General features: G+C 42.7%; 1 protein-coding gene across 5 annotated transcripts in view; it reads right to left on the bottom strand.

Moving 5' to 3' along the window:
- The window catches only part of PPFIBP2 (PPFIA binding protein 2), a 105,576-nt gene that overhangs the window by 32,285 nt on the left and 55,487 nt on the right, over positions 1 to 17,804 (bottom strand). For all 5 annotated transcript variants that reach the window (XM_060176978.1, XM_060176981.1, XM_060176979.1 and 2 more), the window contains one exon: positions 8,586 to 8,800. In XM_060176978.1, the coding sequence (XP_060032961.1) occupies positions 8,586 to 8,800 (215 nt within the window). The remainder of the gene's footprint in view (positions 1 to 8,585; positions 8,801 to 17,804) is intronic.

The following is a 17,804-nucleotide window of genomic DNA, read 5'->3' as shown; positions in this document are numbered from 1 at the left end:
CAAGCTGCTTTTCACAAAGCTTCTAGCAGAAACCAATAGCTGTGTAAACTGCCTTTAGATTAAAATATATATGTTTTAAGGCTCCCTATTCGTAAGTTATTAAAGTCATATCTGTATTTCACATGACAGTACACAGTGAAAAGCATGAGGTGGTTGCAGAAATGGCTCAGCTGGTAGAGCTCTGGTTTTGCTAGCCTTAAGTACCTAGTTCGATCCCCAGTACCGCATGTACTGAAGTGGGGCTCTAACTTATCTTTCTCTTTCTCATGTGAAATTCTCTTTGCCTCCTACGAGTAATAAATATTTAAAAGAAAAAGGATGGGGGCTGGGAGGTAGTGCAGCGGGTTGAGCACATATGGCACAAAACGCAAGGACCTGCATAAGGATCCGGTTTCAGCCCCTGGCTCCCCCCTTGCAGGGGAGTCGCTTCACAGGTAGTGAAGCAGGTCTGCAGGAGTCTATCTTTCTCTCCCCCTCTCTGTCTCCCCCTCCTCTCTCCATTTCTCTCTGTTCTATCCAACAACAACTATAACAACTACAAGGGCAACAACAAGGGCAACAAAATGGGAAAAATAGTCTCCAGGAGCAGTGGATTTGTGGTGCAGGCACTGAGCCCCAGCAATAACCCTGGAGGTTAAAAAAAAAAAAAGGAAATACCACAGACAAAACTGAGCTGACACAAGAAAACAATTAAACAATATACCAAATTAGGAGAAAATGTAGACGAATATTATTTGATCTGAGATTGAGACAAGTCTTTCTAAAGGTGAAAGACAAGGAAAAAAAAACAAACAGTAAAGATTAATAATTAGGATCCTTTAAAATTTTATGTCTCAAAAAGTACCATTAACAAACTTAAAAAAGGGGGGAGGGTCCTGAAGATGGCTCAGCAGGCAAAACTCAGTGTATTACTGTAAGGGAGGCCCTGAGTTTGATCTCTGCGAGAATCATAAACAGCAGCAAAAAACTCCAAAGGTTTCTCTCTTCCTTTGGGTCCCAAAACTAGTAAAGTCATGGGCCCCTTGGAATATACCTAAAATAGTGACCCGGGAGGTGGAGCAGTGGATTAAGCATTGAATTCTAAACCATGAAGTCTTGAGTTCGATCCCCAGCAGCACATGTACCAGAGTAATATCTGGTTCTTTCTCTCCTCTTATCATTCTCATGAATAAATAAATAAATTCTTTAAAAAAGGGGGGGTTGGGCAGTAACACAGCTGGTTAAGCGCAGGTGGCACAAAACGCAAGGACTGGCTTAAGGATCCCAGTTCGAGCCCCTGGCTCCCCACCTGCAGGGGAGTCGCTTCACAGGCAGTGAAACAAGTCTGCAGGTGTCTACTTTTCTCTCCCCCTCTCTGTCTTCCCCTCCTCTCTCCATTTCTCTCTGTCCTAGCCAACAACGAACGATAACAACAATAATAACCACAATAAGGCTACAACAACAAGGGCAACAAAAGGGGGAAAAATGGCCTCCAGGAGCAGAGGATTAATGGTGCAGGCACTATGCCCCAGCAATAACCCTGGAGGCAAAAAAAAAAAAAAAAAAGAAATATACCTAAAATAGACCTACTAGTTTTTTCTTTTTACAAAATGGAGACCCCCAAATCTTCATCTGTTATATTCTTGGCTTTAGGTTCATGATTAGTCAACAACTTGTTCTGCTTTATATCTTAAATCTTTTTTTTTTTAAATTAACTAGAGCACTGCTCAGTTTTGGCTTATGGTGGTGCAGGGGAATGAACCTGGGACTTTGGAGCCTCAGGCTTAACAGTTTGTTTACATAACCATTATGCTATCTACCCCGACTCTCTATCTTAACTCTTTTTCAGCCACCAGGCTCCAGATGATACCATGATGCCAACCTGTCTTCCCTGGGCAGATGACCCCACCAACATATCCTGGAACCCCACCTCCCCAGATCTCTGCCCCACTAGGGAAAAAGAGAGACAGACTGGGAGTATGGATTGACCTGTCAATGCCCATGTTTAGTGGAGAAGCAATTACAGAAGCCAGACCTTCCACCTTCTGTACCTCATAATGTCCCTGGGTCCATACTCCCAGAGGGATAAAGAACAGGAAAGCTATGAGGGGAGGGGGTGGGATACAGACTTCTGATGGTGGGACTTGTGTGCAATTTTACCCCCCTTATCCTATGGTCTTGTCAATATCTCCATTTTTTTTTAAAAAAAGTAATTTATTTTATTTTATTTATTTATTCCCTTTTGTTGCCCTTTTTTATTGTTGTAGTTATTATTGTTGTTCTTACTGGTGTCATTGTTGCTGGATAGGACAGAGAGAAATGGAGAGAAGAGGGGGAGACTGAGAGGGGGAGAGAAAGACAGATACCTGCAGACCTGCTTCACCGCCTGTGAAGGGACCCCCCCTGCAGGTGGGGAGCCGGGGACTCGAACCACAATATCTCCATTTCATAAATAAAAACATATTAAAAAATTTAAAAAACCAACATAGTGAGTCAGCAAAATAGTCCACCTGAATAATGAACCTTCTTTGCTATGCATGTGACCCAGGCTTAAGCCTGGCTGTCAAGGCAGTGGAGGAAGTTTCTATGCCCTCATAACTTGCTCTCATTGTCTTTCTCTGAGAAAAATAGCCTGTATTGGTACAGTCCTCTCTATGATTATATAGATATGACTGGGGATGCCACTTGGCAATATCGTGCATCTGTGGTCTTTGCTTCAATATCCAGTACTACATAAAAAAAAAAAAAAAGGAAAGAGTCAGGCAGTAGCACACTCAGTTGGGCACACACATCACCATCTACAAGTTTCAAGCCCTCAGTCCCCACTTACAGGGGGAGAGGTTCACAAGTGTTGAAGCAGGGCTGCAGGTGTCTTTCTTTCTACTCTCCTCACCCCATTTACCTCTGTCTTATCAAGTGAAAATATAAGAGAAAAAAAAAAGGAAGAAAGAAGGAAGTGAGGGAGGAAGAAAAAGAGGGAGGGAGGAAGGGAGGGAGGTAGGGAACAAGGAAAGGAGGGATGGAGGGAGAAAGTGTCAATGCAGGCTGGGAAGCAGCATAGTAGATAAAGTGTTGGACACAAAAGCCTATGAAATACTGATTCAGTCCTCAGCATTGTAAATTCCAGAGTACTACCCTGGAGGCTCTCTATAAATAAATAAATAAATATCAATCTAAAAAAAGACACAAATAGCTGAAGGTTAATTAGTAGTATAACTAAGTAGTTATGCTGCCAATATCCTTCAGGCACTTAAAAAAAAAAAAGAAAAGAGACACAATGTCACATATAAAGGGCTAAGGAAAGATCACTTAAATACATGCAACCCTCCACATCACACCACTCCTAATAGAACAAAACAGCAAAGTGAGTGTAGGCTGTGGGAGGGAAGGCTGACCCAAAGACTCAAGATCTGGTCATGTGGGGAATTATTAGATCTATGTTTAAGCTATTTTTTTTTTCCATTTACACAAACTAAGAGATGTGGGGGGACCATGTATATGTAGAGAATGCTGTTTCTTAGGCAGAGGTGAGGTCTACAGACTGGAGAACATACTTAAAATGTTGATAACGGAATCGGGCATGTTCAGCTTTCACACTCCACAATGGAGTTGCAAACATGAGAAAAAGAAATAATTTCCCTGTGAAGTCAGCAAAGCTGGGTTTTTTTTTTTCTCCTCTTTGACATTAAATGATGAATAAATCACACCTAAAACCCTGCCAAAATATATATAACTGGGTAGGATCTTTCAAGAAAAAAAGAAGCTGGAAAAACATGCCAAAAGGCTTAAAGACATAATACCATTGGATTAGAGTTGGCAAATTCAACAAACTACGTGACATGTGCTTACAGAAAACCTTCATTGTTCATTTAAAATTCAAATTTAACAGCATCTATATTTTGTCTGTTGATACTAATTTAACTCTATAATAGTACTTTCAGACACATCTTAAAATATCTAGCCAAGACAAACATTTCTGGAAAGCAAAGGTGACTTATTCTACAGTGGGATATTCTCCTACTTTGCCTATAATTCAAATCCCTCAAATGCTCTGAAAACCAAAAGTTTTTTTGTTACCTTTTAAAAAATAATATTGACAGGAGTCGGGTGGTAGCACAGCAGATTGAGCACAGGTGGTGCAAAGTGCAGAAACGGGCGAAAGGATCCCGGTTCGAGCCCCCGGCTCCCCACCTGCCGGAGAGTCTCTTCACAGGTGGTGAAGCAGGTCTGCAGGTGTCTATCTTTCTCTCCCCCTCTCTGTCTTCCCCTCCTCTCTCCATTTTTCTCTGTCCTATCCAACAACAATGACATCAATAACAACAACAATAACTACAACAATAAAACAAGGGCAACAAAAATGGAATATATAAATAAATATTAAAAAAATAAAGAAAAAAATTTTAATAGTAATATTGTTGTGGTCAGGGAGGTGACTTAGTGGATAAAATGTCGGACTCTCAAGCATGAGGTCCTGAGTTCAATCCCTGGTAGCACATGAACCAGAGTGATGATTGGTTTTCTTTCTCCCACTTCTCTTATCTCTCTCATAAAATAAATTTAAAAAAGATAAATAGGGGATTGGCAGTGGTGCATCTGGTACAGTGCAGATGTTACAATGTGCAAGGACCCAGGTTCAAGCCTCCCGTCCCCATCTACAGGCCGAAGCGTCACAATCAGTGAAGCAGTGCTACATATGTCTTTCTCCCTCTCTTCTCTCCCTTTCTATTTTTTTCTCTCATGTCTGTGTCTACGCAATAAATAAATAATTTACAATAAATAAATTATGTCCTTGCCAAGAGTACTTGTTAGCAAAACTGAGCCAGGACTGTCAGGAGGATGATTATGGTCTTTTTAAAACCTCATTTCATGTGGACATTCATAACCATTGCTGTCACATTAATGTATTATCTATCAAATACCTCTCAAAAATAGACACTGTCATTATACATATGCTGTCTCGCCTTTCTTAAGTCTAGTAAATTCCGAATGCTAAAACAATCTTGGCTCAAGTGTTTCAGATTGAGGAGATATGCCTCTATGATTTTTTTGAGGTGTCATAAATTTTATTTCTACTTTGTTTCAAAAGATATATTTATTTGCAAGAAAGAGAAAAGACCGGAAGTTCCCTCTGGCAATAAATTTTATTTTATTGCCACCAGAAGTATCACTGGGGCTCAGTGCTGACATACAAATGCACCACTTCTAGGCCATTTTTTCCCTCTTTTTCTTTCTAATTTATTTGGTAGACCAGAGAGAAATTGAGAGGGGAGGGGGTGATAGAGAGGGAGAAAGACACACACACACACACACACACACACACACAGAGACACACACACACAGAGACACACACACACACACACACCTACCTCAGTTGTGAAGCTTCACCTGCCAGTGGAGAGTGGGGGCTCAAGCCCCCAGGCCCTTGCACATGGTAACAGGTTACTCTGCTGGATGCACTACCACCTAGCCCCCTCATAATTATCTTTAAACCTTGTAGCCTAGTAGTGTTAGCAAGAAAAGGCATGAGGGCATAGTAGTTCATTAGTAGACTGCGGGACTGACATGCATAAGGCTTAGGGTTCAGTCACCAGCACTGCATGGAAGCAGCAAGGAAAAGTCCACAGGTGGTGGAGCAATGCTTTACACTCTCTTGCGCTCTCTCTCTCTCTCTCTCTCTCTCTCTCTCATTCTCTCCCTTTCTCTTTGTGTCTCATTCAAAATCAGGGGGAAAAACCTAGCTCAGGGAAGGGGCTCACTGCTTATGTTGCATGTGTGATACCAACAATCTCTGATACCACATTTAAAAACGGAAGAGCGAGATCTCAGCATTAATAATTCAGGATTTGCATTTCTGATGTCCCAGATATTTATTTATTTACTCAGAGCACTGCTCATCTGCCATGTGGTGGTACCAGGTAGCGAACCTGCTACCCTAAAGCCTTGGGCCTGAATGTCTTTTGCATTACTGCTCTGTTTTCTCCCTGATACCAGGTTTGATCCCCGGCATCACCATGTGCTAGGCCTTACTGGCACTCTGGTCTCTCTCTCTGTCCCTCTTATAAAAATAAATAAATAGCTCTTTAAGAAGAAGGAGGAGGAGGGACAGGAGGAGAAGGTGGTGGTGGTAGAGGAGAAGAAGGAGAAAGAGGAGAAGGAGAAGAGACAATAAGAGAAAAGAAAAAAGAAGAGAAAAGGAAAGAAAAGAAGAGAAAATGCAAGACTGGGCTGGAAAAATAGCCCACTTGGATAGTGTGCGTGCTTTGCCATATTCACAAGCCAGGATCAAGCCCTGTCTCTACTTCATTGAAGGAAGCTACAGTACTGTGATCCCTCTCTCTCTCTCCTCCCATCTCTGTCTCTAAATTAATTTTAAAAATGAATGCTGTGTACAAATATTTATTTATTTATTCATTTATTTATTTATTTGCTTCCAGGATTATTGCTGGGGCTTGGTGCTGGCACTAGAAATCCACTGGTCCTAGAGGTCATTTTTTCCATTTTATTGGATAGGACAGAGAGAAATTGAGAGAGGAGAGGATAGAGAGGGAAAGAGAACGATAGACACCTGCAGACCTTCTACCACCTGTGAAGTGACCTCCCTTGGACTGTGCACATGGCAAAGTAGATACACTATACAAATAAGCTATTTTACCATCCTGGGATGAGACAGTATTAATAGAGAGCTTCTGGGGTGGGGGTTTGGAAGATAGCATGGTGATTTATACAGTAGACTTTTATACCTGAGACTAGGAGTTCCCTGCTTCAGTTTCCCCGGTGCCACCATAAACCAGAACTGAGCAGAGCTCTGGTTAAAAAACAAACACCAGAGGTTTCTTACACAGAAAGTAGATTAAGCCATTCTGAATGTAACCTGCCTAATCCTATATGCCTTGATCTCTAGACAAAGCTGTCTCAGCCTCCTTGCTCTGTGCTTTCCAGTAATCCACTCTCTGGCCCAAATTAGTGATCTCATTCCTGCTCCCTCTTTTGTGCATGCTATCAACTTCTAATCAGGTTTGCAGGGAGGGTTCTGGCTTCTGAGGTCTGCAACCCAGCTCTCTCCCTCAGAGACAGCTTATGTGATTACACGCTTCTCCTGCCTTTTCACTTTCCTTCCTCCTTTCCTCAAAGGCAGCATTCAGAGCTCCTCCTCAGTGGGCTTCCCATCTTTCTGCTCTAGTGTCTTAATACTGGCCTGCTGGTCTCCACAGGGCAGGAGATGGGTAATCAGACCTTATTTTCAGCTTTGGTTACTCCTCTGTTTCTTTTAGAAAGAGCAGAAGAAGAGTTAGGGAACCTACATTTCACTTTAAGGGCAGGAAGTACTCCTAAGGTAGAGAAGTCTGGAGAGCAAGACAGCAGTCACCAATGTGTTCTGGAACCTCACCTCCCCAGAGCCCACCAGGGAAGGAGAGAAACAGGCTAGGGGTATGGATCAACCTGCCGCATCCAGGTTCAGTGGAGAAAACAATTACAGAAGCCAGGTCGTCCACCTTCTGCACCCCCAAAGACTTTTGGTTTGTATCCCAGAGGGATAAAGAATAGGGCAGCTGAGGCCAGGCAGTGGTGCACCTGGTTAAATGCACACATTACAGCACACAGGACCCAGGTTCAAGTCCCTGGTCCCACCTGCAGGGGGAAAGCTTCAGAAATCGTGAAGCAAGGACTGCAAGGGTCTCTCTCTCTCCCCCTCTCCTCTCAATTTCTCTCTGTTTCTACCCAATAATAAATAAATGAAAAAATATATTTTAAATATTCATTTATTCCCTTTTGTTGTCCTTGCTGTTTTATTGTTGTAGTTATTACTGTTGTCATCATTGTTGGATAGAACAGAGAGAAATGGAGAGAGGAAGAGAAGACAGAGAGGGTGAGAGAAAGATAGACACCTGCAGACCTGCTTCACCGCCTGTGAAGGGACCCTCCCTCCCCTGCAGATGAGGAGCTGGTGGCTCAGACCGGGATCCTTACGCCGGCCCTTGTGCTTTGTACCACCTGCGCTCAACCCGCTGCACTACCGCCCGACTCCAGAAAATATTTTTAAAGAAAGACATTAGTTCTTAAATAAAGATCATTAAGCATATATTAAATTTTTTTTAAAAAAAAGAATAGGGAAACTTCCAATGGAGGGGATGTGACATAGAATGCTGGTGGTGGGAACTGTATGGAATTATACCTGTCTTATCCTACAACCTTGTTAATCAGTCTTAAGTCACTAATTTAATAAAAGGGATGAGGTAGGTGATAAGGCTCGAGGTTATTGTGAGGAACAAAGAGCAGTGGCTGCAGCAGAAGTCAGATGCCCCAGCTAGGGACTACATCTAACTCAGTGTGCTGTGAGCAACGCTGTCCGGGTAACTGGAGTAGAGAGCTTCTGCATGTTTGCTCTTCTCTGGTCCTTGACTGCCCCTGCTAGGAGAAAGGATCCAGGGCACACAGCAGTACACTGAAGGTGCTGATGGAGTTCTGCCTGTCTGAAGCTGGACAGGAAGCAAGAATGGGCCATAAGGGCCACAACAGAAGTGGCAACCCCAGACAATGGTGACATCCCATGGGCTCTGTGATAATGTCCATAGCGGCTCCCCCAAACAAGCAATGGGTCTACTCACCGGGCTGTCCTCAAACCACTCCTTGATGAAGGAAGCTGTGGGGCCTGGGATCTGGCTCAGGAGGGCGGCTTTCTCCTGCGGATGCCCCAGCATCTCTAGGGCCAGCCTCAAGTCCTCGACGAGATGGAGCACTGAGAAGGGGCTCATGCAGGAGGCCGGGGAGGCCAGGCCGGGCTCATAGAGACCATCGCTAATGTCAGCACCTTTTTTAGTGCCTGGAATCAGAGAGAGATGCGAACCTTGGTAAGAAGATGCCACAGACGAGGAATCGGTACCAAGCAAAGTAGTGACAGGACAGAGGAAAGAGGCAGATGAACATAGGAGATGACTTTTGCTCAGTACACTTACAGAGGGCTCTTCAGAAACCTTCGTTAAGCCCGGACTGGGTGTGGGAAGAGAGAACTGTCAGAGGGAGAGACTGTGCTCAGTGGGACTAATTACAGGTGTTCACACCCTAAGATGACTGGGAAAACACAGCCGGCCTGAGGAACCCAAAATATGTCAGCAAAAGCAATGAGATGACATTCTGCAGTTCGTCAATTAGTGGAATTTGCTTTATTAAAAAACATTTCTTTAGGGGCCAGAAGGTGGCGCACCTGGTTAAGCACATGTCACAGTACCTCAGGTTCAAGCCCCTGGTTCCCACCTACAGAGGCAAAGCTTCACAGTGGTGAAGCAGGGCTGCAGATGTCTCTCTGTCTCTCTCCTGCTCTACTTCTCTCTCCTCTCAATTTCTCTCTGTCTCTATACGAAAATAAATTATATATATGTATATATATATTTGCTTCCAGGGTTACCGCTGGGGCTCAGTGCCTCTACTACAAATCCACTGCTCCTGGTGGCCATTTTTTCCATTGTTGTTGTTGCAGTCATTGTTGTTGTCATTGCTGCTGCTGCTGTTTTTCTTAGCTAGGACAGAGAAATTGAGAGAGGAGGGGAAGACAGAGAGGTGGAGAGAAAAAGACACCTGCAGTCCTGCTTTACCACTTGCAAAGCTACCCCCCTGCAGGTGGGGAGCTGGGGGCTTGAACGAGGATCCTTATGTGGGTCCTTGAGCTTCGCACTATGTGCACTTAACCTGGTGTGCTATTGCCTGGCTACACACACACACACACACACACACACACACACACACATATATATATATATATATTTTTTTTCCTCCAGGGTTATTGCTGGGCTCAGTGCCTGCACCATGAATCCACCGCTCCTGGAGGCCATTTTTCCCCCTTTTGTTGCCCTTGTTGTTGTAGCCTCATTGTGGTTATTATTATTGCCATTGTTGATGTCATTGTTGTTGGATAGGACAGAGAGAAATGGAGAGAGGAGGGAAAGAAGGCAAGGGGGAGAGAAAGATAGACACCTGCAGACCTGCTTCACTGCCTGTGAAGCGACTCCCCTGCAGGTGGGGAGCCGGGGGCTCGAACCGGGATCCTTCTGCCGGTCCTTGTGCTTTGTGCCACATGCGCTTAACCCACTGTGCCACCGCCCGACCCCCTCCCTATATATTTTTAAGATTCATTTATTTAGAAGCCTAGGAAGTACCACAGTGGCTAGAGCGTTGGCCTCAAAAATCATGAGGTCCCAGATTCACTCCCTGGTATCACATGTGCCTGTATACATGTGATACCTACATGTATCCTTCAATAATCTTTAATAAATATATATTTTTATTTCATATGAGATAGCGATTCACTTGAGAGAAAAAGAAGCCAGATCCCTGTTCAAGTCCATGTTGTGCCAGGGACAAAACCAACAGCTCAGATATGCAGGCCTCACGTTCTACCCGCTGAATTATTTACCCAGCCATAATAAGCTTATGCTCAATTCACGTGGTAGGCTGCAAAACTGGCCACCGAAAACTTCTCCCATCTCCAATAATCATCCCAGCCCTCTTCGCATGAGTGACTAATCTTCCTGAGTCGGTCTAGTGATTTGCTCAGATCAACAGAAAGCAACGGGGGCCCAGTGATGGCACACCCGGTTAAGCACACATATGACCATGCACAGAGATCTGGGTTCAAGCCCCCGCACCCCACTGAGAGGGGGAAAACTTTATGAGTGGTGAAGCAGGTCTGCAGTTGTCTATCTTCCCCTCCCCTCTGCCTCTCTCCTCTCAGTTTTTTTCTGTCCTGTCAAATAAAAATAGAAAAAGAGAAAGAAAGAAAGAAAGAAAGAAAGAAAGAAAGAAAGAAAGGGAGAAAGAAAGGAAAAATGGCAACAAAGAACAGTGAATTCATAGTGCAGTCATGGAGTCCCAGCAACAACCCTGTTGTTAAAAAAAAGAAAGGAAGGGAGGAAGGAAGAAAGTAAGAGAGAGAAAGAAAAAACCAGAAAGCAGCAGAAGTGACAATGTGTCATCCCTGGGCCTGACAGTTTACACTGTGCTTAGACCACACAAAATAAAGTCCACTGACCCACTAGAGAGACAGCTCTCAGCTCTCAGTGCCCCCACCCCACCCTACCCCACCCCTGGAGCTGTGGTAACAGAGCTGGAAGTGAAGCCATCTTGGTTGTCTAGCTCCAAAGGAACTGGCCTATCAGACACTGTTTGCAACAGGGACAAGCCCTCCCTGCCAAGCACTATACCAAACCACAGGACTGTGGCGGCTACTCCGTGTTACTCTGTCCAGGTCAGTGACAGGCAGCAGTCAATTACTATAACCACCTTAGGGCTCAGCGAGTTGGAATCTCTCTAAATTTTCCCAACTGGAAGAGCTCTATATCCCCTGGCATAGTTTGCATTTTAAAAAGGTATTTATTTTGCTCAACAAATTGTTTGGCTTCATATGTTAACTCTCTTTTCAATCACCAGGTTCCAGATGCCACCAGGATGCTGGCCAGGCTTCCCTGGATTGAAGACCCCACCAATGTGTCCTGGAGCTCAGCTTCCCCAGAGACACACCCTACTAGGGAAAGAGAGAGGCAGACTGGGGGTATGGACCGACCAGTCAACGCCCATGTTCAGCGGGGAAGCAATTACAGAAGCCAGACCTTCTACCTTCTGCAACCCTCAACGACCCTGGGTCCATGCTCCCAGAGGGCTAGAGAATGGGAAAGCTACCATGGGAGGGGGTGGGTTATGGGGATTGGGTGGTGGGAATTGTGTGGAGTTGTACCCCTCATACCTTATGCTTTTGTTCACTAATCCTTTCTTAAATAAAAAATTAAAAAAAAAAAAAAAGGTATTTATTTATGTGGTCCAGGAGGTGGCGCAGTAGATAAGGCACTGGACTCTCGAGCCGAGTTCAATCCCTGGCAGCACGCGTACCAGAGTGATGTCCTGATCTTTCTTTCTCTCCTCCTATCTTTCTCATGAATACATAAATAAAATATTTAACAGTATTATTTATTTATTGAGAGAGAGCCTAGAGCACTGCTCAGCTTGGACATATGGTAGTGTCAGGATTAAGTCTGGGAATCTCTTGAGCCTCAGGCATATAAATCCCGTGTTCTGACATGTTATCTCCCTGTGCACTCACATTTGCACTTTTACCTTCCATATCTCCCTCATTCCTTCTTGTGCTATCCCTCAGAGATGTGTTCCTGTCATCGTCATCAACATTCCTAGCATAGCACCTTCTGTCCTGGAGATGTTGAAGCAGAAACTTACTCACATTCTCACATCTCCTTGAATGAAGAATTACCAGGGAATACACTTGGATTTCTTCAGAGAACTGGGGTATTCAGCTAGCTCTTTCTAATTGTCTATGTCCCAAATAGGACTGTCCCCCCGCCATGTCCCATAGGAATGACCCCTGGAATAACAAAAAAAAAAAAGGAAGAAATGTCCCCTGAAAATAAAGTCTTGTTATTTTTACCTTTACAAACCTCACCATCTAAAGGAAAGAAAATTCTTTGCATAAGTACAGTTACATATTTCTCAAACTAAAACTGGGACAATCATCACCTAACCACAGATTTCTGTACTTCGTTCAGCAGTAAGAAACACTTTAGAAAACATGATTTTAAATGATGTCAGTTCTAGGGCACGTGGATTGTCTATAGGGCTAACGGGATAAAATATGTGAAATCAGAGCTCAGCTAGAAAATGTGAGCTCTGAGGACACACCATTCGAGATGATACTGGCGGTCTGAGGTTTCATTCCAGGGCTCTGTACTCTTCTGAAGAGCAACCCGCGTGCTTTGGAATGCGAAATCCACACAGAAGGAAACAATTAGTGTTTGATTGCTGGCTTGCTTCCTGAAAGTGCAGGATAGAGAAAATCCTGGATCCCAATTCACAGACAAGTCAGAGGCTCCGGGGAGCTAGGGAATTGCCTGATTGCTCATATTCTAACGTGTGCTCCACGTTAGAGTTGACTTGAAAGGACCACAGCCAAACTTCAGGAGAGAAAATGAACACAAGCAAAGCAAGACTCCCAATCTACAGACAACTGCCAAGGGATCTATCTCCATTCTGGATACATTCGAACGCCTATGTCCACACACAACCCTTTATAACGTAGCAGCAGGAGTCTGAGTGGAAGTCAGTGGGAGGCTGAACTTTACATTAACCTTACATGACTCTTGTCATGTAAGACCCTGAACAAGTCTCTTTGCTTCTCTGAGTCTTTCCCTGCCCTAAAGCGTGGAAGTTTTCCTTGTGGTTCAGTGTGTGTGTGTATGTGTGTGTGTGTCTTCATACAAATGAATACATGTATGTCTATCAGATTTTTGCACGTAAGGAGTATTTACATAAGACTTTAATTTCTGCTTGGTTGCAATTTCTTTCATTGCTTTACCAAAACCAGGAATCAGTAAATGCTAGGTGAGAGACAAGGTAACAGTGACACTCTGTCTCCAAGATACTATAAGGGCAGATGATTAGCTCCGTTTAGTTTTAAATCTAAGAATCAGATATGGTCAGAGGACAGAAAAGTCCAGGAAGATGGTGGGTGTGGCGTGGGACTATACACTGTACTCTGACAGTCTTGTAACATACTGTTAACAACAAAATAAACAATAAATAAAAAGGAAAGACAAGGAAGAAGAAGCAGCCACATTCAACTCTTGGACTTAGGAGGTAATGAGACTCAATAAAGTCTGCCAGTACCACTTACAGGTCAGAGTATAAGTGATACACCCCAGGACTGTGTGATTTGGTAGTTCTAAGGACTCTGAAGGAAAACATGGGCCCTCTCACTGAGGAACTTAGGTTACAAACCCTCAACACAAATCTGCATAAGCAAAGTCCATGCTGTGGAAAGATGGTAACACACTGCAATCATCTCTCTGGAAAAATGACAGATTCCACAGAATCAAATAGACAGCAAATAATAAAGTGCTGATAGACAAGAATGACCAAGAACAGATAGACATTTATGCCCCTCAAGCAATCGGAGATGGCACATGGTGTCTAAGCACACATAAAGCACAAACCAGGCCATTCAGAAGTTGCAACAAGAACCAAAATTCACTGTTAGGATGATCTGCTTCATTTCTTGTGGGGGTCGGGGAGCTTGCCACTAAGGTCACATGTGTGTCTTTTCATTTATTTTCCCTAATTCACTTTCTCCTAGGAGAAATGCCTTTTCTAATTAGAGAGCTAAAAGAAAACTTTCTAACTGCCTTTTCTAGAGACCAGCACTATCCTCCAGGGAAGTTTTTCTAAAATCAAGTTTGGCCTCAGCTGGGACTAGATTTTGGATTAAGTTCAGTTCCAGGTGTGGGTAAGTATGTGTGTCATTATTTGTCAAGCAGTTTCAGTCATTCTCCAAACATGCATTTGATCACAAAGACCAAACCCAAAACATATTTTGGTTGCCTTCTGCCTAACCAATAAAATCAAACCGTACTTCATAGGCTGCCATGAAACTGTCTTCCAAGAGCAAAAATAAATAAAGTATGTGTGTGGTATGCATAATACTGACTGTGCAGATTGTAATTTCAGGTCAAATTATTTTCCTTAATCATTAAAATAATGACAAAATGAATACATTCATTTCTTATGCACTGTCAGAATAGTCCTGGCATATTTTTACATAGAAAAACACATCACAACTTTTCTGACAACCCAATATAAGACCTCCTCTGTCTAGTCTCAAATTGATTTTGAAATTAGGAGTAGAAAAGAGAAAGACTATTAATGGATGTTTGTAACGCACAGAGTAATGGCAGCCTCCCCCCCAATATTTACATTCTAAATGTTGAGACCTATGAATGGAAAAGGGGACATTGTGCATGTGATTAAGGCTAAGAATCTTGAGATGGGAAGGTTATGCTAGATGATTAATCTAGCATAATATGAGTTCTAAAACTTAGGAGGGGGAGGCAGAAGATTGGACCACCTTTAGAAGTGATGTGATCAGCAGCAATACTATTCTTAGGCATTTATCCAGTGGATATTGAAGCAGTAATTAGAAGGAACATATGCACCCCTGTTCATAGCTGCATTATTCACAGTATCCAAAGAGTGGAGGCAGCCTAAATGCTCATCATCAGATGACTGGCTAAAGAAGTTATGGGATATATATTCCATAGAGTACTACTCTACAATCAAAAAAGATGATATTGTGTCTTTTGGGACACTATGGATGGACCTGGAGATAATTATGCCTAGTGAAATAAGAGATGAAAGACAACTATCAGATGTTTCACTAATATGTGGAATCTAGAGATCTGCTTTACATGAACTTGCCAAAAAAAAAAAAATCTAGAAACAGAAGCAAGCAAACTGGTAAGACTTAAGAGAACTATGGTGGCTATCTTTGGGAGGTGGGAGGGTGGAGATACAGAATTTTGGTGGTGGGTGTGGTGTGGAGCTATAAATTGTAATCTTATAATCCTGTAGCAAGCTATTAATAACAAATAAAAACATATAAATAAAAAATAAAGGTGATATGAGAACTTTACCAGTCACTGCTGACTTTGAAGATAGATTAAGGGAGGTAGTGAGCCAAAGACAGTGGCGGCACTATAACAGCAATAGGGCAGACTGTTGTACCAAGAAAAACCTTGAAGAACACATGCACACACGCAAGCAGGCACGCGGGCAGCAGGCACGCAGTCAGGCAGTAGCACACCGTGTTAAGCGCACATAGTACTAAGAGCAAGGACCCTCTCAAGGATCCTAGTTCCAGCCCCAGGCTCCCCACCTGCAGGGGGGGGGGTCTCTTCACAAGCGGTGAAGCAGGTCTGCAGGTGTCTTTCTCTCTTCCTCCTCTCTGTCTTCCCCTCCTCTCTTGAATTCTCTCTGTCCTACCCAATAAAATGAAGAAAAAAAAAAAAGGCTGCCAGGAGCAGCCAGCCCTAGTAATAACCCTGGAGAAAAAAAAAATACAAAAGAAAGAATAAGTAGCAGAGACCAATTTAACAGCATAAATAAATTAGCAGTCAATATAAAACATCTACTGTTGATTGATTATTTTTAATTGGGCTCTTAAAGAAAACACATATGTATAGAAAAAAATGAAGCAGCCAATATTTATATTGACTTTTATATTGAATTTATATTGAAAATATATATTTATATTTATATATATATTTATATTGAAAACAGTCAATATAAAACCTGTATTGTTGGTTGACTATTTTTAATTGCTGTGAACATGGCCCTAATTTGGAGCCCCAGATTCTCGTAGGAGCAACAAGGAAAGCAAACAATGATGTGGTATTTCTCCACTGCCTCCAACTCTCTAAATAGGAGAAGGGGGAGATGAAGGAGGATGAAGAGGAGGAGGAGGAGGAGGAAGAAGAAGAGGAAGAGAAGGAAGAGGAAGAACTGGGTCCAAGATGACACTCAGGGTATCATGTATTCATGAGGTCCCTGGTACATTTTAAATGAGAGAAGGAGAGATAGAGAGATAGACACAGAAAGCATATTTCAATCTTTTAAAAAGTTAAGTATGAATGTATTAAGTATACACATTTATAAATTACTTTGTAAACCAAAATGACAAAATAAAGAAGCAATTATCATGAACATATATGGACAAATTTCAGACCTCAAAAATGCCCTACCAAATCATAGCAAATAACTTAAGGACCAGGGAGATAATTCAGTGGTTGAACACACAGGACTTGCAACCCCAAGGTCTCAGTTTCAGTCCCTGGTGCAGCTTATGCCAAAGCTAAGTACTGTTCTTATTTATCTCTGTCTCATAAAAAAATCATTATTTAAAAAAGTGTTTATTTTAAAATCAACTAAATTACACCAGCAGTTTAGGCAATGCCTTTCCCGCTGCTCAGAGAGCACACTGTCCCTAGAATGGCTACTGGGAAATGAAAACTGAATACAACTTCACTCTGTGCCTTTGTTGTAAAACTGCAAATCCTTTTCAGATCTTTGGTTAGTAAAAACCAGGTTCCAGTGTGGGTCTTTCCTGAGAGTCAAATAGTGTGACGTCAACTTTCAAAACGTGGGAGATACCTGTATATACCTCATCCAACTGGTTCTGTTTCTCTGGAGAACCCGGACTAATACACATCCCTACTTTCCTATCAATATTTCCAGAGTAAATACTATATACATACACACCACATGCATCTAATATACATTAAATACCAATCAGCACAGGCTAAGTCCATTCTTTGGAAATAGTAACAAAAGAAATAATCTCTGGTAAAAATAATAAAAGATAAGACAGCATAGATAAGCAAAACAAGAAATAAAACTGAAATGTAACAAGTATAGTGGCTGTTAAAAGATTAAATAGTAGGGGCTCAGGCGGTAGCACAGCGGGTTAAAGCGCACGTGGCACAAAGCGCAAGGACCAGAGTGAAGATCCCTGTTCCAGCCCCCGGCTCCCCACCTGCACGGGGGTCGCTTCACGGGCAGTGAAGCCGGTCTGCAGGTGTCTGTCTTTCTCTCCCCATCTCTGTCTCTCCTCTCTCGATTTTTCTTCATCCTATCCAACAACAACAGCAGTGACAACCATAAGGGTAATAACAAGGGTAACAACAAGGGCAACAAAATGGGAAAAATGGCCTCCAGGAGCAGTAGATTTGTAATGCAGGCACTTAGCCCCAGCAATAACCCTGGAGGCAAAAAAAAAAAAAGAGAAAAAGAAAAAGATTAAATAGTATAGCAACCTTACACTAACAAAATCAAAGGCTCTACTAAAATGCACAAGTTTCTAGAGAAATGTAATTTGACCAATCAGAGTTAAGAAGAAATTGGGGCCAGAGTCACTCAGTGGTAGAAATACATATGCCTTACACGTGGAGGCCCTGAGTACACATATGAAGATCAGTGCTCACTCTCTCACTCTCCCTTTT

Source organism: Erinaceus europaeus, chromosome 17 (assembly GCF_950295315.1).
Source record: "Erinaceus europaeus chromosome 17, mEriEur2.1, whole genome shotgun sequence".
Lineage (NCBI taxonomy): Eukaryota > Metazoa > Chordata > Mammalia > Eulipotyphla > Erinaceidae > Erinaceus > Erinaceus europaeus.
This window is presented reverse-complemented; position numbering and strand designations above follow the sequence as displayed.